The 24646-nt window shown below is 38.6% G+C and overlaps 1 protein-coding gene across 1 annotated transcript in view; it reads left to right on the top strand.

The window, feature by feature from the left end:
- Positions 1–20402, top strand: part of LOC145994310 (protein takeout-like) — a 376069-nt gene extending 355667 nt beyond the window's left edge. Inside the window, exons 6-7 of the mRNA XM_083130413.1 lie at positions 16810–16959; positions 18805–20402. Of these exons, the coding sequence (XP_082986539.1) occupies positions 16810–16959; positions 18805–18968 (314 nt within the window). The 3' untranslated portion in view covers positions 18969–20402. The remainder of the gene's footprint in view (positions 1–16809; positions 16960–18804) is intronic.
- The last annotated feature ends 4244 nt before the right edge of the window (positions 20403–24646 follow it).

Genomic DNA, 24646 nt, shown 5'->3' on the forward strand with positions numbered 1-24646 from the left:
TTGATAGCCAAGGACACCTACAGGGGGCGCAGAGGAGCAATTGTCCACTTCTATTTCAAATTTTATACTAATAAAAATACATTGCTTGCTTGCTTGCTTCTCTTGCAATGCCTGTTTTTCTCAGTCTCGTCAAGTTCAGAGCCGTAGCTAGGGGGCGGCGGGAGTCGGCCATGGGCGCCAAATGATCTAAATTAAAAAAAAAAGTTGTGAAAGAGAGAATGCCTTGGCGCCATATGATATTATTTCCTCCCTATTAAATCAATATTGTTTTAAATTACAAAAATTGGGTCTAAAAATTTTCATTCTCACTTCGCTCGCAATATAATTTTTTCGTGTAATGTAATGTAATGTATTTAAATAATATGTTTTTTATATATGTATTGAATAAACTTTGAATACGTACATAATTTAGCGCAAGCATCTTGTATATGTATTTTCTTATTTTATGTCGCTCCATGTTGCATATGTGTAAAACATATGTTGTACATAAAAGTTATACATGTTATATGTACAAAAAAAATATCTTCGGCATGCATTTATCATTCATTTTCTGCCACTCAAAAATACAGTTTTTGTGCTTGTTTTCAATTATTAGCTAATGTAAAATTGCTGGTGTTAAAAAAATATTTCAAATCGTTTGTTCAAAATAAATGCTTTACCACAGACATCTACCCCCCCTTGCGTAATTTATGAGGATAACGTCTTTGATACTACTACTACTACCACTAGTAATAATAATGCCATTATTAATGTTATAATTATTACTATTATTGGTACGTGACAGATTTATCACCATCTATATAAGAAATGTTCCATGGGATTTTAAAAAATAAGTTATCAGAGCATACACACTGAAACCAGGCGACCAAGATGATAAAACTTAAATGCAGATAAATGTAAGGCCAGGGAAAAAATATATAATTTAATGTTCTATTAGTATGATGAGGATTGTTTATAAAACAAAACCAATACGTTATCATTAAAAGTGATAAATATTAATATAAATGTCCATATTATTTCTAGTCCCAAAATCATCACCCACAACATCAACCACTCAGCTTATACTTATGGTTTTAACAAGGAAGTCAACAAATTTAGCAAATTTTTGAGCTCCATGGGTCAAATAGTGTTTGATCTACAGCTGTTTAAAGATTTCAAAATGTTGTCAAATTATTGGATTTTTGCTTTTTTGAAAGTCAATAACTCAAAAACTATGAACCCAAAAAATCTGAAATTTGGCAGTTTTTGTCAACTTTACTGGTACTAGCACTGTACCAAAAATTAACAATTTCTGAGATGTCAACGTTCAAACCATTTGTTGATTTGACATGGAATAATCCTTTTACATGTAGTACCACAACCATTTGGAGGGTCTCCCTAATGGCATAGGGATCAACATCATTGCTTTGTAATCGAGGGGTACCGGTGGAGGCATATAGTGTTTTGGATCACACTTTAAACTGTAGGTTCACCTATTTTTAATATTCTCAATTCTGCTGTCTCCCGCATGTACGTCATCCTCTTTCCAAATCTAGCCCTGCAGAAGCCAAGTAAACTTCATGAAATATAGGATAACAAAGCCTACAACATGTCCAGATGAGTACCTTTCATTGTAGAACTTGTTCATTCAATATCTCCGCAGAAGTAACTCTGGATCTCTCATCCATACTTGGTTGCCACCATGGAGGTTGAAGTGGCCACATTGAAGTTCTGATCTCACTAACTCCACTGTGGCCAAAATCAAGAATGTGCAGATCTTATAAATGTTCATTAAATGTGTCGCAAATGGTTTTGACAATTTTAACTCTCCTTTATTGTTATGTTTTCCTCTTTTGTTTTCAAAGGGAGCTGATTTATCAGGCTTGGATGCTGCTGTTCAAAATGCCGGAGAGGAGTTTTTGAAAATCCACCAGCTGTATTCTGACTGAGTGTAGAAACTAAAGCCTGGTGCAAGGGGAGTGATAAGTAACGGAAGGATTTTGGCTCCATTGGACGAGAAGGAAACGTTTATGGCTGATGATTTCAATTTGCTTGAGACGTACAGCATGAATGTGGATGGAGACAAGGTTGTGCAAACTTTGAAGAAAGTTGATGAGTCAAATGATATTTCAGGTGAGTTGGAATCATTCATTGCAAATGTGTGAATTTTTTATGAAATAATAAGTATTCCAAAAAAATATTTAAAACGAAAATATTTAAAAAAAAATACTGCACTTATTTTACTTACGATTAGTGAGTATGTAAAATTTCCAAACGACGTTTCAGGAATCAACTGTTCCCTTCATCAGGTTCCTTCTTGACTAGCGAGATTGCCTCATAGCTACGTCAAATTGAATTAAAAACAAGGATAAAGAATATAGGAATAACTATGGTACAATAGGAATCATAAAAGCCTGCCCAATTCTGTTAAAACTTCCATACCCACTACTATCCCTAGGTAAAACCACAAAAGTTAAAAATACATTCTTAAAAGAACATTATGACTTGAAAAATTAAGACGCATGTGTAGTGCTGCCTCCTAGACGAAGAAGAAGCAAGCTACTGTTGCTAGACAAGAGTCTGTGCAAATAGAACCTGGAATAGAACGTAGCAAGGTACCTTTATTAGGTAGGCCATTCCCGAGGTTCCGAGATTTTTTCCCATGATCCTGTGCACGCTATGACATCATTAAGAGGACAGAATGGAACTTGTTTCGTTAGCGTATACGGAAGCTTCAGATAAATGGGTCGATTTCTTACTTATACACACCTTTTCTTGAATGCGGGTACAATGAGTACAAATCACCCTGTTTGTGCTTTTGCCACGTGCAATAATAATAGAAGAAAATCGCCTGGAATAAATTAACCATCCCTTCTCAAAAAACAAGTTGCTGAAGCAGGATTGATTCGATTTGTTCCTCCAATTTCGGACTTACTCAGTGGTGCAACCACAGGGAGGGGGGGGGGCAGGCGGCATTGCCCCCAACCTTCGACGGAAGTCAATTCTAGGAGGGGCAAACATTGATAGCCAAGGACACCTACAGGGGGCGCAGAGGAGCAATTGTCCACTTCTATTTCAAATTTTATACTAATAAAAATACATTGCTTGCTTGCTTGCTTCTCTTGCAATGCCTGTTTTTCTCAGTCTCGTCAAGTTCAGAGCCGTAGCTAGGGGGCGGCGGGAGTCGGCCATGGGCGCCAAATGATCTAAATTAAAAAAAAAAGTTGTGAAAGAGAGAATGCCTTGGCGCCATATGATATTATTTCCTCCCTATTAAATCAATATTGTTTTAAATTACAAAAATTGGGTCTAAAAATTTTCATTCTCACTTCGCTCGCAATATAATTTTTTCGTGTAATGTAATGTAATGTATTTAAATAATATCTTTTTATATATGTATTGAATAAGTCCTCCTCCGTAGTCGAGCGGGTTAAGGCGTTCACTCGTCTTGAGATCGTTCGCTGCGGGACGGCGTAGGTTCGAATCCGGCTCTGGTCGGAATTTATTCGTCCTACGTATAGGGCCGGTGGCAACCCACCATCGTGAGGAAATTGGGAAGCTCCGAGTGAGTGAGCGTAACCTGGTCAAGAAGACCTACAATAACGGCTGGGGGTTCGTCGGGCTGATCACCCGTCACCCCAACACTGGTCTGAGACCTCCACGTATAACAGGTGACGGCGGAACAGTGTGGGAGGGAGACCAGCAGTCTGTAGGTAAGCCGAGGCCCGCCATGGTGCTGTAGAGCTATAGGGTTATGTTATTGAATAAACTTTGAATACGTACATAATTTAGCGCTAGCATCTTGTATATGTATTTTCTTATTTTATGTCGCTCCATGTTGCATATGTGTAAAACATATGTTGTACATAAAAGTTATACATGTTATATGTACAAAAAAAATATCTTCGGCATGCATTTATCATTCATTTTCTGCCACTCAAAAATACAGTTTTTGTGCTTGTTTTCAATTATTAGCTAATGTAAAATTGCTGGTGTTAAAAAAATATTTCAAATCGTTTGTTCAAAATAAATGCTTTACCACAGACATCTACCCCCCTTTGCGTAATTTATGAGGATAACGTTTTTGATACTACTACTACTACCACTAGTAATAATAATGCCATTATTAATGTTATAATTATTACTATTATTGGTACGTTTATCCTGGTACTTACCCCCCCCCCCAGACAAAAATTCGTGGTTGCGCCTTTGGCCTTACTTCCACACTCGCCTTCCGTATCAACACGTATGCAACTTTCAAAAACCATTACACAATCGGAACTCAGTTTCTAAGTATTGCTTTATTGAATGGAAGATAAGATTTATTAGCTTTGAAGCTGAAACATCGCCCGCGAAAATAATACTTTGAACATCAAGTAGGTAGCCAACACTAATTAACAATTGCACTGTGTTACTTTACTTTATGTGCGTTTGTTGAGAAATAATGCTTTAATTTATTTTATGTGTGCTTTAAAAAGCCTCGTTGGTTCAGTCGGTAAATAATCTGACTGTCACGCTGAAGACGAGGATTCTGTTCCCAGGGTGGTTGGTACCGAGGGAGATTTTCTCAGCAACGTCCTTGTATGAAAACTGCTTTGAGGTTCACCAGAGGTCTAAAATAAATAGTATTTTGGAGGCCGGAACGTGGTGCTAACATCACCTTCATAAGTGGCCGAGATTGTGAATCATAATCCCTATATTCATTCATGGCATGTTGAAATGCGCGGAATGTATTTTGCTTTTAAAACTTAGTGCATATTTAGTCGCACACCGTGGCCGTTCGGTCTAAGACGTCATGCTTTGGGCTATGGTTACGGAACGCACAGGTTCGAGTCTCCTAGGGGAAGCGTAACAACTTTCCTTCTGAGGTTTCGGACTGTGTATTGGACCGGTGGCCACCCACCATTCGGAGGAAATTGGAGAGCTACGAATGAGTAGTGTAATCCGGTCGTGCAAACTTACAAAAATGACTAGGGGATCGTCGTGCTGACCACACGTCACCTCGTAACAGGTTGGATGATCTCTTGCCTCGGCAGGTGGAAGTGAGGCCGGCAGTCGGTAGGTAGACCTTAGCCCTGTATTAGTACACATTGTAATACATGCCGCGAGAATACACATTATGAAATTTGTTTAACTCAACTCAAACATACTGCAAAAAATCTTTCCACCTAGATTTAATGGCCGGCATCCGTGGCAGAGTGGTTAGCACATCGCGCTACGACGCCAAGGATCCCAGTTTCGAATCCCGGCCTGGGTATGGATGTTTGTGAGTGTCCATTCATCAATTTCATCATCATGACTCATCCCCATCTTCGCAATTAGCCAAAAGTGGCATAAGAAGCGAAGTAAAATAAACCGAATAAAGAAAAAAAACTAGATTTAATATTTCATATTTGTGTTGCTTGATTGAATTTGTGTTTTAAGTCCGCTTTTTGCACAGAAAGGCTAATTGGGACTGGACCTACAGTTTAAAGTGGGATCTGAACCACTGTGTGCCTACACCGGGTATCTAACCCGGGACCCCTTGACTACAAGGCGACGGCGCTACCACTAGGCCATCGGGGAGGAAATATTTGTGTTGCTTCACAAGATATTTTTTTTCTAATTGCGTACTGTATTATTAGTAAAACACATTTTATGTGTGTGTTGGATATGGTATGAGATTTAATTAGGAAAAGCGATGGATAATGTAATATTTATACAAAGTAAATGAATGTATTATGTTCTTACAACAAATGTAACTATTACAGAATAGGAAGTCAGTGCCGAAATTAGACGTAAGTTGTTTTTTTTAATTCCTCGCAGCAGTAAATATTGTTACAAATAAAATCTAAAAATTTAGATCCTCAACTCAGGTGGAAAAGAGACCAAATTATAATTCTCAGCTTGCATTTACCTCCGATTATTAGAAGTATCATTCGACCGAAAAGCAATCTCTGACTGTTGACTGATAAATACGACGTGCCTAAATACAGGAATACGTAACAGCATAATCGTTCCATTATTTTTGTTTTGTATTTGTATTGCTTTTGTTTTATTTCATGTATAATTTACCACTTGGCTAATCGCAAAGATGAAAATGAATGGTGAGTTGATGAAATGGATGAAGGGATGATCACAAATGCATGAGGATCACAAACAGTACAGAGTAATACACAGATTGTTGGCCCACATGCCAGAGCCTAGTTAGCCCGCAAGAATGAAGTTCCTAGGATATATTACCTGGAAGAAATATTGCTATTTGAATGTTTCCCGAAAAGACACCCTTTATACAATAGCCATCATCTAATTCATTCACCGGCTCGGTAGCCGAGGGCGTTGAGTGGTCGACTTTCGATTTCGCCTCCGAAGTTCCCGGTTCAAGTCCCAGCATGGGCATAGGTGTTCTCTGCGAGTCACTTTCGTGGGGAGGCTAAACACCATATTTTTAAGGGGTATAGATAGAACCTCACAATTGTATGTTTAAGGCCAGTGGTGGCAATTTTGTTCCAAAACGGGGGTGGGGGCGTGCAAGAAAAGTTTACTTTCTATTGATAGACAAACCTTAGCATTAAGAGGCCATAGTGTGAAGGCAAAATAATGGGGAGCAACTATCCCCAAAATCGTCGCCACTGTTCAAGGCTGCCAAATTATTCAGAACGTGAAATCGGAACATTTTTTACCACTCAACTCCTCTGTTTCCATGCATTAACATTATGTGCCGGAACCATCTCAGTATGTGTGTTTGTCCATTTCTTCTCATCAGGCATCAAAACATCTATGGCGTCTTTGAGTGTTTTTACGAAGCTGTTACACTTGCACGAGATGGACAATCCACTCGACAACGCGAGATTCAAACTGTGGGCTGCCAACTGGACGCAGAAAGTTCTCGAATATTTCTCTCTGATTCGAGCCTGAACACCACTACTGTGCTTTTGTCCTCCCAAGTTTCCAGTTCTTATAAAAGCTGAAACCCACAAAATTATTCATATTGAGGTGTAAGCACTCGCAAGTGTTCACAATTGTCTGTCACAACTTCCGCACTCTTGTCATATATTGGCACGAAACAAAGTAAGTCTTCTCGAATACAGTTCGCAACAACTAATTCACAGTGAAAACCCTACCGCTCCCAACACATCTAGTGTTTCTTCTCCCAATATGATTAAATGCTTACTCATTTAACGATTCGTTAATGTTGCCAGTAGTTCGACTCCTTGTCTTATTGAAGAACGTTCCCTCTCGCGCTGTCCAGAGATTAAAAAATTACAATGAATTGCCCTACGTGTGGCGCTACGTTTGCAGCTTCCAAATGCTGACAAGTCTTTGCATAGTGCTGCGACAACACTGAAAGTGCAAGAAAAGTTTAATGCAATATTATGAACAACAGGGTTATAGAACATTCTCCGTGTTGACTTGGTAAGTACATTTCTCTCCTTATATTATCGGCACCCTATTGAAGAAAGCAAAAACCTAATTTAATGTAGTGTAAACTGAAAAAAATTTAAGGGGGGCTCCAGCCCCCTGGTCCCACCTTGTAAACGCGCTATTAACAATAACAGGGTTATAGAATGTTACGGGCTGCTAATTTAATAACTAACTAACTCAACTGAACTAACTGAGCTGAACTTAGCAACGCAACATCGAAGAATCGCTCGCCTCACCTGCTGGGCGAATTAAACATCACATGAATTATAATACGGTCAGGATAAGTGCCTAACAGTCGGAGTTACCGAGAATAAACCTAGGAGGATTTGATTTTAAATACCTGAAATGACGTTACATAATACTACGGTGTTTCTGAATATACACATATATTAAAGCACATATAAATACACAGTACATCTTGCCCTCTTTCACTCGATCTCACATTCATACTCTCATTCCATGGCATATGGCGACAATATGACAATTACAAAGGCTAGATTATACTACTTTGACCATACTCTTGCTATGTCTTGGCTACATTGCCTATTACAATTTATCGTTTAGGATTTTAAGTATAAAGTGAATAATTGTTCTTTGTGCGAACCCCTTCTATCTTTTCTGAAGGTATAAATATATTTCAATGAATTATTGTTTGCTGTTAACATAAACTCTCATCTTTAACATTTGATTACTCCGCCGGAATACCGATGTCTAGGGGTGCCATAGCACTGATTTAAGTTATGCAATGATTTGATTTACGCAGATTCGCGGTAGATAGGTGTCATCTCTCTCACACACGCACATGGTTGGATCTTACCTTCGCTGCATTCCCTCTGACCTGGGTTGGGTGAAAGTGGTCCTACAGTTCTGGAAGACATCCGCACTCCAGTGTTGCACTTCACGGTTATCCTGGTTGGCGAAAGTGGATCAGTCGGCAGCTCCATCTGGCATCATCGGATCCTGGCTTCACTCGTTCACTTCGCAGGGACATCCAGGACGGTACACGTACACTGTCGACTCCATACGACAACTTGCGCAATAATAGGTCAGTTCTTCGCGGTCACTCGTAAGTACAGATGGGCGATGAGACGAACATACGCGATGAGCCATTCGCGGTTTCACATGGACATCAAATGTTATTAACTTTTACTACTTAGGACATTGTTTCGGACGATTGACACAGGTGGACGTGTCTGGCGTTATTCTCACATAACCACACGTATGTGCACGGATGCGTAGACGGCGAGGGGGAAAACGACCCCCTGGTTCTATTCTGCTCTACTCCATGGCTCTAAAACACTCACTCGAGGAAAAACAAATCCAGACCACGGGTCTGATTGTAGCTCGCAGCTAGGTCGCGCGTAGCTCACACTCCGGTGGCGATTCTAGGCAAAACTGTGTCTCGCTATTCCAAATCATCCCTTTTATTCCAGATTTGAACGTGGTGACGCTCTACCCTCTATGATCAGGTGCTTGTTTATTGTTTCTGGTGCTTTGACCGTTGTCCTCCTATCCTGGTCAATGCTCACTCCGGTCCTTAACCTCTGGTAGCAGCCCCTTGCGCAGAGATTAGATTAAATCTTCCGCTATTGTATTCAGTCACGGAAAGCAAGGCCAACTCAGTAGGGTAGCGTCTCCCTTTCAATTCAACGATGAATCTTTAATAAATCATAACTCCCGTAGTTCTGTTCTGATTAGGCTCAAATCTTGGAATCAGTACTTTCAAGATGTGGTCTTCCGCTGGTTAAAATCTCATCCAATTCGGTCCATTGGTTTAGAAGTTGCATTTTTCTTGCTATTCCCATAAGAATGCATGTAAATCCGAATTCGGGCGAAAAACGGTGGTTGAGCAAGCTAGTGCTGGCTAACGCAGTTCGCTAGACACCTGTATTCGCGACGGATATTAATATTACCAATTGCAATTAATTCCTACTAACGGGCAATTAGATTAATTACTTGTCACTCAATATTTGACCGTTATAAGAACATTCTGTGTCTTGCCTCGATAATTATTTCTCTAAAATTATCATCACATTATTCAAGAAGCCATGAACATAATTCTATGTAGCGTAATTTCCTGAAGGGGGTGCTGGAGCACCCTGATTCCCACCTTGGATACGTGCTTGACTCGGTAATTATTTCTCTCCTTAAATTATCGTCACATTATTTTATTTCACACCAGAAGAAACCAAAAACCTCATTTATCTATTGTGAACCACAAACTTTCGGGGGGCTCGAGCCCCCTAAACTCCCACTTGGATACGTGCCTGCTGTGAGTGTCCCTTCATCAATTTAAACTAATCATCACTCATCCTGTTCGTCGCGATTAGCCAAAAGTGTAAGAAGACGCTAAATAACAAAAACAAATTTATCCTCATCGTGGCGATCAACTGGAGAATCTGAAAAGTAGCGTAAAAATATTAAAGGGAAATTCCAGGACATTCAGTAAAAAGTCATATCAGAATATGCCCGGACAAGAACTTTCCTTAGAATTAGACATTTAAAATAAATGCAATAGGTTAGTTGGAAAGAAAAGCCGGCAGTGGACTTACAGCCTACAGGGACAAGAAATCACGCATAATAATGTCTGAAAAATAAACTATGCATTGTTTCGGAATAAGTGTATTCTTCTATCGCGTATTTGATCTCGTAGTTTCGTTATAATGTAAAGTGTTACTTTGTTTTGTGAGTTCCTTAATAAATTCAGTTAATCTTGTTAATATATGTGTTTTCCATCGTACAACATTATGGCGCAGTTGTTATGAAATAACCTTTCACTTCAACAAACTGTTGGAACAATCATAAACGTGTCGGTTTGATGCAATTTGGCATAACACGGTAAGCGTAAGCCGTCCAAGTCTTATAAAATAGTGTGATGTAAATGTATATTTATCAAGATTCCTTCTAACGTGGAAACAAGTTATAATCATGAAACGTACAAGGGCTTTGTGTCGTTCATAGATACATTGTGATCCGAAGCAGATCAAGTATAATTATATGAAAACTCACTTTTCATAGTTATTAGCTTCCATGTTTTTGATTTACATTTATAAATATGTACACAAACATGATATTTAACACTATCCACGAAGATTCAGAGGACATTGAAGATTATCTCTTACGTTTCGAACTGTTGTGTATTATTCATAAGTTCAGCGATTAATAAATTCAGTTAATCTTGTTAATATATGTGTTTTCCACCGCACAAGAGCATGCAAATTCACTTTCGCCCGTGAGGGTTCCTAATGTTTGTAATGTTCTTTTAAGAATGTCTTTCTAACTTTTGTTGTTTTACCTAGGGATAGTAGTGGGTATGGAAGTTTTAACAGGATTGGGCAGCAGTGTTGCCACATGAGGGGAAATTTCCTTTTTGCAGGGAAATTCGGACAGAAATTTTAGCCAAAAGGGAAAAGGGAATTTCGATGAAAAATGCCATAATTTCAGTTAAATTTTAAGACATCTGTCTACATTATTATAGTTAATGTTAAGTTCCGCTTTCATATTTTCTGTTCATTCTTCTGCTCCCTTGAATATAGCCTGTATCTATTTATATTTCTGTTAAGTACATCGCTTTGTAACGATGAAGATTAACGATTAAGTGGATTCCTTACTAGGATCCAAACCTGGGACATCTGATCAGGCAGCGATGAAAGTGACATGTATGTGAAAAATTTAGCATTTTTTTGTTCACACGGACATGGACCGACGGAAATTTTATTACTACTGCTTCCACCACCACTAATAATAATAATAATAATAATTACAGCTACTGCGATTACCACTAATAATACTTATTACTATTATATGATTTGCTTAGGTGAAGGGAAAACATGGGAAATTTTTCCCCTTGGGAAATTGTGCCCTCATATTGTGGCAACACTGTTGGGCAGGCTTTTAGGATTCCTATTGTACCATATAGACACATGGCGGACGAGGTAGGCTGTGTGTAGTTTCGTGCGGAATTTCACTTCCACATTTCTCTGGCAAAACCTAACATCTGATTTTGTGCTATGAACTAAATTGTAGCCAGAGCCCCACTGACTCATGTGAGCAACAAACTCTCTCAAATTGGAAGCGGGGAACCACAAAAAGAAGCTTTTTTACAATTACGAGACATCGCATTTTCCCGAGGAACACTCTTCTCAAGCGGTGACCACGATCTTCCGACTCAGTGTTGCTACCTTCGGACGAGAATGACCTCCAAGAAGAAAAACAGCAGCAGTCTGGACAAGAGATGCAGCCTCTTGGATGCAACTATCAGCAAGTTGGACTCCAAAGTGTCGGAAGCTTTGAAGTCCTTGCCACCTCCTCAGTCCACGGAAAAAACGGCCACAGCAGAGACAACTCCAAGCAGCACCATCTTGGAATTCCTCCAGCAAGATATAAAGGAGCTTAAAGGCCAGATACTGGAGCTGCGTTCGGACATGGACAGCTTTCACAACAGAATGCTGTCTCAGGAGGAAGCAATATACGCCACTGAGCAGTACAGTAGAAGAAACTGCCTCCTCTTCCACGGCATCTCGGAAACGCCAGCCGAAGATACGATGAAGGTTGTCATGGACACTTTGTCCACGAAACTTGGCATCAGTCTCGGTGCCTCCGATGCGGATCGCCTGCACAGGTTGGGCCCCAAACGTACTCGTACGTCGGCCGAAGTTGTACAGCAGGGGCACCGTCCGATCATCGTGAAGTTCCTGAGATACCAAACTCGGGAGCACGTGTGGAGAGCCAAGAGGAAACTCAAAGGAAGCGGCCTCCTGATAACAGAATCCCTGACGGCAACGAGGCAGCAACTTCTCCGCCGTGGCAAGGAGACGTTCGGGGTGAGGAGCTGCTGGACGTCCGATGGCCGGATCATCATCCAGGGCAGCAACGGCAGGACAAGCATCAATACAGCTCGCGAGTTCGAATCTCTCCAACAGCGCTAAAGTGAAGCAGCAAACTGCAACGACGGAAGCGAAACGAAAGAGAACGAAGGACATTCATAAATCGCCACCAAATGTACTGGATCTCTGAGTTTATGTACTGTGTTTGCATCCGTGTGTTCTTCTGTGTTTTCGTACTTAAGTGTATGTGTTTATGTGTGCGTGTGTATTTTAATCATATTTCAAGTGTTTATGACGAGTGTGTGTGCGTTCATGTCAAATCTGTGTAAGTGTTAAAAGTAACATGCGGGTGTTCTCCAGTTTATTTTGGTCATCCACTTCAATACATGCAGCAAGAGAATCCTGGTTTCAGTACTGGTAAGTCCAATAACATATCTTATTTTCACTCCCGGACCAGCCTAGTTGTTTTTGTAACTATTTTAAAGAGATGGCAACACTAAGCCCAACCACGGCCTATTTTATGAAGCTATGCCAAATGGAAGTCGAGTCCAGCGCCCAACCCTCTGCCGACCCTCCCTCGCTTTCTCTTCCCCATTCCCACCCTGCTGTAACGGTACTGAAGGAGGAGCTAGCCAAACACCCAAGGGTATTCCACGCAGCGCACGTCAACTGTCAGAGTGTTTTGTTCCACTACGACGAATTCCTAACTATTTTTGCCCCTCTTTCTTGTGATGCAATTCTAGTGTCGGAGAGCTGGCTTGTTTCGTCGATCCCAGATCACACCTGGTCAGCATGCAGGGATACAGGCTTTATCGTTGCGACAGGATAAACAAAAGAGGCGGAGGCTGTGCAATATATGTAAAAGAAAACATTCCCGTTAAAATCCTCTCTCGTTCGCAAGGAGAATACTCGAGTAGTTCGGAATATTTGATCCTTGAGCTAAATGTAAACAACCAAAAAATCCTCCTCAGCGGAGTGTATCGACCCCCGAAAACTGATTTTGAAAATTTCGAAAGAGAAATATCTAATTTTTTACCGATATACGAAAATTGTATTATCCTTGGTGACGTAAATTTCGACCTCTTGACCTCCAAGCCGGAAGTACGAAATTACAAAGACACCTTATCGTCTCTCAACCTATCAGCCTGTTCGTTAAAAGCCACACATCGTTCTCATCAAAGTGAAACGCTTATTGACCATATATTAACAACCAACCCACTAAAAATTCTAAATTTCGGACAATTTCCAGTCCCAGGCATATCGAAGCACGATCTTATTTTTCTTTCCTATTCTCTGAAAACATATAAATATAAACCAAAAGTAATCTCCTTCAGAGATTTTAAACGGCTTGATATTCGAGCCCTGAATATTGAAACAGGAAACATGCCATGGCACCTCGTGTCCTCTTTTCAAACAGTTGATGAGAAAGTGAATCTCTTAAACTCCCTCATCCTTCATATTTACAACAAGCACGCGCCCGTGAAAAGAAAAAGAGTTTCGAGACCTCCCAGCCCGTGGATCACCCCCGAGATTCTGCAGCTGATGTCCCGTAGGGATGCAGCTTACAGGCGGTATAAGTCCACACTCAAAGCAAACCAGGAATCAGTACACGATTATTTCGAAGAATACCGCATTCTTCGGAATCGGTGCACGCAGGAAATACGAAAGAGAAAGTTTTGCTTTGCGGGACAACTATTAAACTACAGATCGCAGCCGAAATCGCTGTGGAATAAACTTAAAATGTTCGGCGTTGAGAAAAAATGTGATAGTAAGGAAATTGTTGGCATCTCCACAGAAGAACTAAATGGCCACTTCCAAAACGTATCAGGTATAAATCCTGAAATTACGAAACGTACAATCGACTCCATAAGTGTTCATAAAAGCAACAACAACAATAGTTTCGATTTATCTTTTATAACGCATGAAAAGGTCCAAACTACAATTAATAAAATCAAATCCAATGCAACCGGAGCAGACGAAATTTCTATTAACATGTTAAAGTATATCGCTACCCACATCTCACCCGCAATTGCAGATATTTTCAACACATCCCTGTACACTGGCACATTCCCAAGCATTTGGAAACTCGCTCACATACGCCCCCTGCCTAAAATCACCAACCCAGTAAGAGCTGAAGATTTTCGACCGATCAGTATTCTCCCAACTTTGTCAAAAGTATTTGAAAACATCGTTCACGAGCAAATTTTTAACTATGTGCAATCGAAAAAATTGTTAAACCCCTTCCAGTCCGGTTTCCGCCCACATCACAGCACCAGCACAGCGCTCATTAAAGTGGTGGATGATGTAAGGTCGGCGATGGATAAGAGATATTTGACAATGCTAGTTCTCCTCGATTACAGCAAAGCCTTCCAAACCGTAGACCACGATATCCTTCTGGCGAAATTGTCATTTTATTTCAACTTTTCCCAACCCGCTGTTGACTGGGCTCGCTCATATTTAGCAGCCAGACAGCAACGCACATTCGTTTCTGACAATAAGTCGTCGTGGCTGCCGACGAAAGCCGGTGTACCCCAAGGTAGCGTCCTGTCTCCGCTGCTGTTCTCCATGTACGTAAATGATATATCTGGAACCTTTCAATCGACAAATTACCATCTGTACGCTGATGACGTCCAATGTTATTTGTTCATCCCTAAAACAAGCATCAATATGGCCATCAAAGCCCTAAACGATGATATTATGAACGTCTGCAAGTGGTCTCAGGCAAACGGTCTGCGAGTAAATGCTGAGAAAACGAAATGTATTTTAATTGGCTCACGTCAGCTCATTTCCACAACAGAGAAGTCCTCCATCCCCGACATTCTTGTCGAAGGAAACCCCATTTCGTTGTCACTTTCGGTCAAAGATCTGCGAGTCGTTGTGGACGAAAACCTCACCTGGAGTGACCGTGTGAAGGCCATATGTAAAAAATCCTACGCAGCATTACACTCGCTGTACCGCCTTAAAAATATTTTACCACAAGAAGTAAAAAAAAACACTCGTGGAGTCCTTAGTTCTGTCTCATATAGACTACTGCGACTTGACATATATTGACCTCAACGGTGAACTAGCAAGACGTCTACAGCGAATACAAAATGCATGTGTGCGCTACATTTATAATATCAAATTTTTTGACCACCTGACCCCGGCTTTCAAGGACCTAGGCTGGTTCGACCTTTCCACTCGCCGTCGCTTTCACGCTCTTACAGCGCTCTACAAAATAGTAAACTCACGAGAGCCGTCCTACCTACTTTCTCGATTTCAACCCCTAAGTTCAGCACACACCTTTGCCACCCGTTCGAGAGACAACTCTCTGCTGGCCATTCCCTCCCACAAGACAACGTTTTATGGAAATTCCTTAACGGTCACTGCTACCAGAGCGTGGAACGACCTCCCCAACGACATAAGAAACTCTTCTTCTCTTCTCCAATTCAAATCAAAATTAACAAATTATCTTCTGGAGTCAACTTACCAGAACTGAAAACAGGGAAGTAAAATTAAACCTTCGTGTAAACTGGTAGGACCAACACCCACCGACTTTTTCTGTCATTTGAGTATGTTTGTTGTGTGTGTGTTTATGTTTTACGTGTATTTTTTTTTACTTTTCTTAGTGTGTATGTATTTTTGTCTTTATTTTTTATGTTTTTTGCGTCTTTCTCTTTTATTTTTTCTTGTGTTTTTCTTTTTTTTTTGGGTATCTCAATGTTCTTAGTTTTTTATAGATTTCATTTCTTGGTATCATAAATATTTAGTTTTTTATATATTTAACATAGAGTTTTAGCTATAAAAATAAATTTATAAAATGTAATGTAGAGATGGTTAAGTGGAAGAAAAGGCTTGTGCCTTAACTTCGCCATCCAAAACAAGGAATAAATAAATAAATAAATAAATAAAAATAAATACCCAGGCTGGGATTCGAACCCGGTACCTTTTGCGTCGTAGCGCGATGTGCTAACCACTCCGCCACGGGGGCCTCACATTGCACAGTAATTCCCACTTCAATCTGTAGGTCCAGATGGTGTAGTGGTAGCGTTGTTGCCTTGTAACCAAGATACCTCTGGTTCGGTCCCTTCTGGATGCTCGTGGCGATACGAATCCCTGTTTATACTGTAGGCCCAGTCCCGATTGGTACATTTTAACATAACATGGATTTAAACAAACAACAGGGTTTCAAACCACTAGAATTAACTCTCGCAGAGAATAGAACATGGGTCTTCTTTTAGCGTGTGCTATGCTCTTTGCTTAATTTCAACATGAAATCTTTAACTGTTAATCAATACCTTACATAAGACTTTCTAAAAGGATAATTATAGACAGACTGAATTCCAAAGAAAAGTAAATTAATTTATATGTAGCCAATTTGTATAAATGTATTGTTTACACTTTAAAGACAAATAATTACAATATTTAAATATTTTTTGTTATCTCGTAAAAGTTTACATGATGATACTATTTTCTGACATTTCTGCACTATTTTATTAAAAATTTTCAATTCTTTCAGGAGCAGAATATCGTCAACAGTAAACAAAAAAAAAGTACAATATTGCAAACGTTCTTCTAAGAATGTAAATATTTATGTCATATTCTGTTTATTATTTTGCAGAGAACAATACTATTAATGTTCGTTTCCGTGGAAAACCGGAGAATGTGGATGGAAACACTTACTTGAAGATGGAAGATTTTTTCATTAACGGTATTCCTAAGGGTGGACGTGTGAACTTCGAGAACTTATTCGATGGCAATAATTTATTAGGTAATTCTACAAGAATTTTTATTTATGTAAGTTTAAGTTCTGCGTGTGTTAGACAAGGAAGGGATTTCAGAACATCGAGACACTAAAATATTTTTGATACTTGTATGTAGAATCAAAATTTAAATATGCGTCTGTTATATGCAACCCTATACAGCAAACAACAGTGTAAGTACAATCAAAATTTTATTGATTTCTATAATACAAAGTTCAGAAAGTTTCCCCCTCATTTGAACACTATGAGAATCTAATAAGGGGTGTCTCAGAAATATTTTCGTTTTTGAATCCTCCCTCTGGGGCAATTCGCACATTACGGAGAAATGAGATAGATCTCAAACTTGGCAACAGTGTTAATATTTAGTTGCCATGGAGCGCTTTACGGGGCAGCAACGTGCTTTTTGTGTTCGTGCGTTTTATAAAAATAATGATTCATTTGTTCTGCGTCGTTTGTACCTGCATCATTATAACCTGGCAGGAATGAGAGACGTCCCAAGCCCAAATTTAATTAAATATTGAGTGAGAAAGTTTGAAAACACTGGAAGCACTATGACGAATAAACCGCCGGGACGTCCAAGGTCATCATGATCGAACAGAAACGTTGACCGTGTGCGCCAGTCTGTTAGTGAGGATCCTCACCAATCTGTAACTTCAGAGCGCTAGTGCCAAATGAGAACCATGATGGCTACAACAGAAACACGTTTCTCCAGCAAGATGGGGGAAACTTCTCACGTCACCAATGAATCACTGAATGTTCTTCATCAGTTATTCTCAGAGAGGGTTATCAGTCGCAGACGGGACATTAACTGGCCACCGGGATGTCCCGATTTGAAATCAGTAGATCTTTTCTTATGGGGTTACCTTAAGAGTAACGTATACACCCCAATGCCACAAAATGCGAAAGAATTGAAGCAAAAAATTACAAATGGAATCAATGCTATTCCTCGTGCAATGCTTCGGCGAGGGATCGAATACTTACTTCAAGAATAATCGAATCTGAAAACATGAACGGTCACCATTTGTCCAATACTCTTTTCCACAAATAAAAATTCAATGTTTAAGCTTTCTTTTGGTAATAAATGTATCTTTATACAAAAAAACTAAGTATTTATTTTAATAGTTTTAAAAACGAAAATATTTCTGAGACACCCTTTATATTCACAAAGGTGTGACATAGAAGAACATTAAAAGATATAGTTTCCTTCTGAATTTATTAATCAGGAAGAATACTCTGTCTCTAGAAACTCTGAGCATTTGAAGGAATGCAAGTCCTCTGTGCAGTTAGCAATGAGCGCGTGAGAGGTAATAGTGAGCGTGTAGAGGGGAAAACGCGGCCGCAGCTACCAGCAGTTTGCAGCAGTATGCACTTCTTTGCTCCGCACACTCGCTTTCTCCCCTTTTCTACAGCCTTCCTTGACAGATTCCCTAGACAGCGTGTAAATGCTCAGCATCTACTCTCCCAATTTAATTACGAAATCTATCTACAGAAACAAGATTCAACAATGATTTTTTTCTCAAGAAGTTCTCCATTATGGAGAATGCGCACAAGTTACAACAAATTGTTATTCAAGAATAAGACCATTGACATCTTTGCTATGAACATGAGTAAACTCAGTAAAGCCACCATTAACACATATGACCAGATACATATAATTTCCTAATGAAATGGTATGATGAAAGCTGCAATCACAAGCATATTATAGAAAACTATGTGCAACTCTATTTACTATGTTTACGAATACGAACTATGTAATTAAATATGTATCAATGAGCTGACAAAAATACATTTTGTGGTGTGGCTTGTGGGCCATCTTCTAGAATTTCTACTTACCAAAATTGTTATTCTTGTAGCCAGGCACATGAACAACTTCATCAACAACAACTTCTTGCTGCTGTATGAGCTCTTTGCATCCTCTGCCAGCGAAGCTCTCAGTGACTTGTATAGACACGTTGTAGGGAGCATCTTTACCAAAGTGTCTTACAACGAGATGTTTCCAGACTGGAAAGAAAATTAAGGAATTCTGAAATGGATATCGATGATGATCAATAGCCTGGCTGAAAAAATAGATGTGTAATGATATATTATCTTTTTGCTTTGTTGAGTAGACGAATAAAGTTTTCATGAGGTAAAATAGATTGAAAATGTACAAGTCATAAGTTTCGAAAAAGAAGAAAATTTATGAATCTAAAATTGACAAAATGTTCATAACTACTCGTATAGGATGTAAACTTGGACTCGCTAATCATGAAATTATTGGTTTTAATGTACTAACTTTAATGTAACTGAACTAATGTATATTTAATTTAAAATTTTATTTTCTCAATGTTTCCCACACAACCAATTCAAAATATATATTTCCCGAAATATAATCATTCAGCTGAGTTTAGAGAATCTTGGAAAGACTTTCATCACATATATACAGATGGGTCTAAAACTGAAAGTGGAGTAGGAGCAACTCTTTATGATACTGAAAGAAATATATCAAAAATGTTTAGGTTACCAGTGGAGGCATCCATATTTACAGCAGAAATGTATGCGGTATATCAAGGTTTGATTTATATTGGTACAGTTCCTGAACAGAAATTTCTAATACTAGTTGATTCGCAAAGTGTTTTACAAGCAATACAATCTAGTTATAAAAAATTATTTAAAATATCACCATATGTCATCAATTGTATTCGTGCAACTAATATCTTAATAAGCAATGGAAAAGTAGTTTATTATGTGTGGGTAAAATCACACATTAATATTTACGGAAATGAACAAGCAGACAGATATGCAAAACAAGATGCTCAATTGAATGATACAATCCAGTTACCATTGCATTACACAGATCTTTTGCCGAGGGTTAAGAAGAAAATTTTTGAAGAATGGAACTTATGGTGTAATAATTCATTACAAAGTGTTGGTGAAAGTTATCGTCCTTACGTTGATTACACAAGGAGAAAACCTTGGTTTTATAATTGTAAAGGTTCAAGAAATGCAATTGTTTTAATAAATAGACTAAGAAGTGGTCACGCGAGAACATATTATCATTTATTTGAAATACACATTACGAAATCTCCGAATTGTGACTGTGGTGATTTAAGGGGTGATGCTCATCATATTATTTTGGAATGTCCAATTCACTCAGAGAAAAGAAAGACCTTATATAAAACTTTGTCAAAACTTAATGTTCCTTTTCCCATTAATATGACTTCAACGTTGTATGCTCCAGATGTTAGAATTGGATATGTTATACTTGCTTTTTGGAGAAAAGCTGATATAAAATTATAATATATTTTTGTTACTGAATGAGTTAATGTAGTTATATAAAATTGTATTTAAGAGCGTTTATGAACTTTGTGTGTAAAATTTATATTAAAAATGTATCTTATGTACTTATAATGTATGCTGGGCATAAACAGCCACTTGTAAAGCTGTAAGTCCAATAAATCTTTGTTGAGTTGTTGAGTTTCTCAATGCGGAAAGTATTTGTGACTCAACCACGGCTTGCTTTATAAAGGCCGGAATCCTGAAATGTGGCAACGCTGCCTCGCCGGGCTAAACATCCAGCTACATAGCATGGGCGCGAATAGCAAAATTTATGTTGACTCTTAAAGGAACACGGGAATCTGTGTAAAATATTTTCCTTTTTCAAAATCTGGATAGAAGATTGACATTACGATGTAAGTGGAAAACATACATTAACAATTGAAATATAAATTTGCTGTTAAATAACTTGAAATAAGCAGAAAATTCAATGCCAACTATGCATTTCATACGCAGTATCAAGTGTGGAACTTTCCAATAATGTGTAGCTTGCCCTTATTCTATTTGCTAGCATTTCGGAATGACATTTGAATCTAACAACTAAATATTTGGTAAATTTCTGGTATCGGACAAACGGCTGAAATTTGCTAGTTCATTTAATTTGAATGTCGTACTTACGTATTCTGCATTGAGAAACATTGCTGAAGGTCGCATTTAGCTTAATTTGCGACATATCGAGTAAGTTTTCTTCGTTTCTATTTGCCTTCGGTAACACGCAAAATGGCGGTCACAGTTTCACTACCGTACTCGGCATGCAGTGTTTCCACCCCACTGCACCCAAAAATACCTACGTAGCCCCATAAACCATTGACGCATAGCCTCACGAACCATTCATACATAACCCCACGAACCATTTCCGGTAAGGTTAGGTTAGGTAGGGTCACGTTTAGGTTACAATAGTTAAAAAAAGGTTTAGAAAAAAATATGCGTAGCCCCACACACCATTCTCGCATAGCCCCTCGAACCATTGACACATAGCCCCAGAAACCATTGACACATAGCCCCACAAACCATTGACACATAGCCCCACGAACCATTGACACATAGCCCCACAAACCATTTGTGGAAACGCGCCTTCTTCAGTTAGAAAAACACGTGTTTGGAAACACTGACCGGGATTACGTCATCACACACAGGCTACTTCCACCTGGAAGTAAATGGATGCAAGAACTTTCGTGCATCGGTCACATATTTATATCGAAAAATAGATGATTTACCGGCAAAATTCAATCAACGATGCAAGAAAACACTTCCCCGAACTTCCACAAGTCTAAAGAAACTGCATTCGGTAAGTAATTTCTCCTGTAAATTTGAAGAAATCCGTTTGTCCGATACGACAAATTTACCAAATATTTAAATGATGGAAGATCTAACACACTGGACTTAAAGTTCTAAAAGTAAGACATGCAAAGTGGTTGCGGATGTGATAAACCAGCTTGAACGAGTGTTACATTCATAGTTTAAATAAATCTTACGTAGCCTACATATTTCTGTACAACGTCTTCATTTTAGCAGTCTATGACATAATTGCCAAGATTTTGTACGATGTGCATATGTACAATTTTTTTTTTTTTTCATATAGCCCATGTATGTACAAGGCTAAAATAATGCCGACTGCTGGTGACTATCTAGTCCCTGCAAGAAAGTGAATGATTTTGCATGGTTTTTCTCTTGCGGTGTTACAGTGAAGGAATTAGTGATTTTGTGTTCTACAGTTTTTGTTAGGTCAGGCAATTTTATGCTCTTAGAGGTTGTTTTAGTTTGTATTGTTTCCAGAATTCTTGCTTGAGTGTTGTACTTTAATCCTTGTACTTAATACAAGTAAAAGCTTAGCGTGTGGTGCCTCATGCACACAACCTTTCTCAGCGTCAGCGTGGAATTTGCTTTTTGCGTAAACATGTTTTAAGCCTATAGCTCTTCGACGTCGCTAATTTATTTTGCACATGATAATGAAGAATATTAATGACATCTATATGGGATATTTATTATATTCGATGATTCGCCACATGTGAAACGTACGGAATGCTCCGTGAAATGCTAATATGCTGCTCAAAACATATAATGGATATTTTTAACAACTTGATAACATATTGCTTTTGCTAGGAAAAATAACGTTCAATACACTAGTCAGTGGTATTCAACATTGGGTACTCGTACCCCTGGGGGTACGCGAAGACTTTTTAGGCGGTACCAACATTTTAAAATAATTATAAATAATGAAAACTGTTTCTGGCAGAGATAACTTGAAAATGTAATAAAGGGAAACAAAAAAATAGACATTTCTTTGTCAACATTTTCCTCAAAGTAAATATAGAAAGGGATCCATTAAGGATTTCATGTTACTCCCCCCACCAACCACCAGGCTAAAGGATTCTAACTCTGATTTATTATTATGCTCAGAACTTGTATTATCCTCTATTTCCAAGAATCGCTTTTGTTTACTCTTTGCAACAATGAAATCTTGCAGCTCCGCTCATTGTTAATCGTGCTCCGAATGGTATTTGAATTGTTTGTTTCAAATGCTGACAATAATGGGATTGTTTGTGAATGTATGTTACGGACTGGAGAAAGCAAGAGAGGGAGGGAAGAGGGGAGATAAAGGGGAGTTCAGTGTTATTTCGTGACTGTTGTGTGATGGTGCAGTTTCTTCTCGTCTGTCCATCTTTATAGTTACGTTTAGTTTCTCGTTATTAGTGTGGTGATTTTAGCTTCTGTTGCATCATGGATGAATTCATTATAAGAGGAAAACGCAAAATCAGTGAGACAAGTAAAAGTGGCGCTAGTGTTGAACCACCGACAGTGAAAAGTGCTGCAGAATCGGTTCTTTCTCCACCGGATATCAGTGAAATAGTGAAAATAGTGTTGAACCATCTAAGAGCAAGTCGAAAATCTCGAAAAATGTGAAATACAGGTATTACAATGAATCTTACATTACATATGGATTTGTATCGAATACGTGTGATCCACCTCCTCCTCTGCGTTATTTGTAATCAAACGTTATCGAATAACTGTATGAAACCATCCCTTCTTCACAGACACTTGGTAACCAATCATAACGAGTATAAAGACAAGCCAGTTGATTTTTTCAGGCTCAAAGCGGAAAATTTAGGTAAAAGTTAAAATGTAATACAGAATTTTATACAATCAACAAAGGTGGCACTGCAAACACCGTATGAGTTGTTAGTTGCCAAAAATAAATCACCCTACACCGCGGTTGAATCTCTTATCATTCCTGGCGCTTTGATTATAGCAGTCAAAATGTTACACAAAAATTTCGCCAACGTAATAAAAATAATTCCGAATTCTGACACAAGTGTAGGGCGTAGAATTCATGACATGGCAGAAGATGTTGTTGAGCAAATAGTAGAAAGCATTAAAATGGACAAAGATTTGCGATTCAAATCCATGAATCGGTGGGTGTCTCCGATGATGCCGAGCTACTTATATATGTTTGGTATTTTGACGTTGAGAAATGTGCTATTTGTGATGAAATTCTGGGATGTAAACAATTACCAGAACATACAAAGGTAGAGGATATTCTTAATAATCTCATAACATTAGAATTAAATTTGTTGTGGGACTGATGTGTAAGTTTGTCCACAGATGGTGCTGCTTCAAGGATTAAAGAAGATAAATAATTACTGCTGTAAGTAGAATTATAGTAATTAAGTCCAAGTGAGCCAGTATGGAAAAACACATAAGTTTTATACCTGCATTTGAGGCTTATGACCCAAGCCAGGATATAAATTCGTATATTAAAAGATTCAAGGCTTTTATTGAGGCTAACGATATACAAGAAAGGAAACGAGTGTTTACTCTTATTTCTGTAATCGGTAGTTTGTTACGTTCCCCGGAATATTCTCAAAGGATCAACTTACGTTTATTCCTCCACGGCGATCATGAGACTTATCAGCCTACTTTGAAGCCCTCAGGTAGTGGGAAATCATATAAGGATATGTTAACGTAAACTTGGCTAACTCTCGCACACCCAAAATATATTTAGATGTCAGTTAATGTAAATATATAACACTTGAACTCACAATTAAACTTCTTATTACAAACAAAAGTGTATTTAGATCATAATACTTCTTCACTACACAAATTAACACATTCACATTTCCAAAATCACTTCCATTATTCCAGCAACATCCATAATAATATCTCTCCTCACAACCCACAATCAAATGTTTTAAGGTTAGTCCATAACTATAACAGACTACCCAATTGAACAAAACAAATTACGTCATCACAGACAATTAACATATTAAACACTTAAAATGATACAATAAGTGGGTGCGTATCAAGTTTACCATATCAAGAGCTGAAACACAGATTAAGTCCAAACGATCCACAAGATTGCACCTTAGAGGAACTAGTTGA

The sequence above is a fragment of the Lepisma saccharinum genome, chromosome 10, assembly GCF_977018435.1.
Source record: "Lepisma saccharinum chromosome 10, izLepSacc3.1, whole genome shotgun sequence".
NCBI lineage: Eukaryota > Metazoa > Arthropoda > Insecta > Zygentoma > Lepismatidae > Lepisma > Lepisma saccharinum.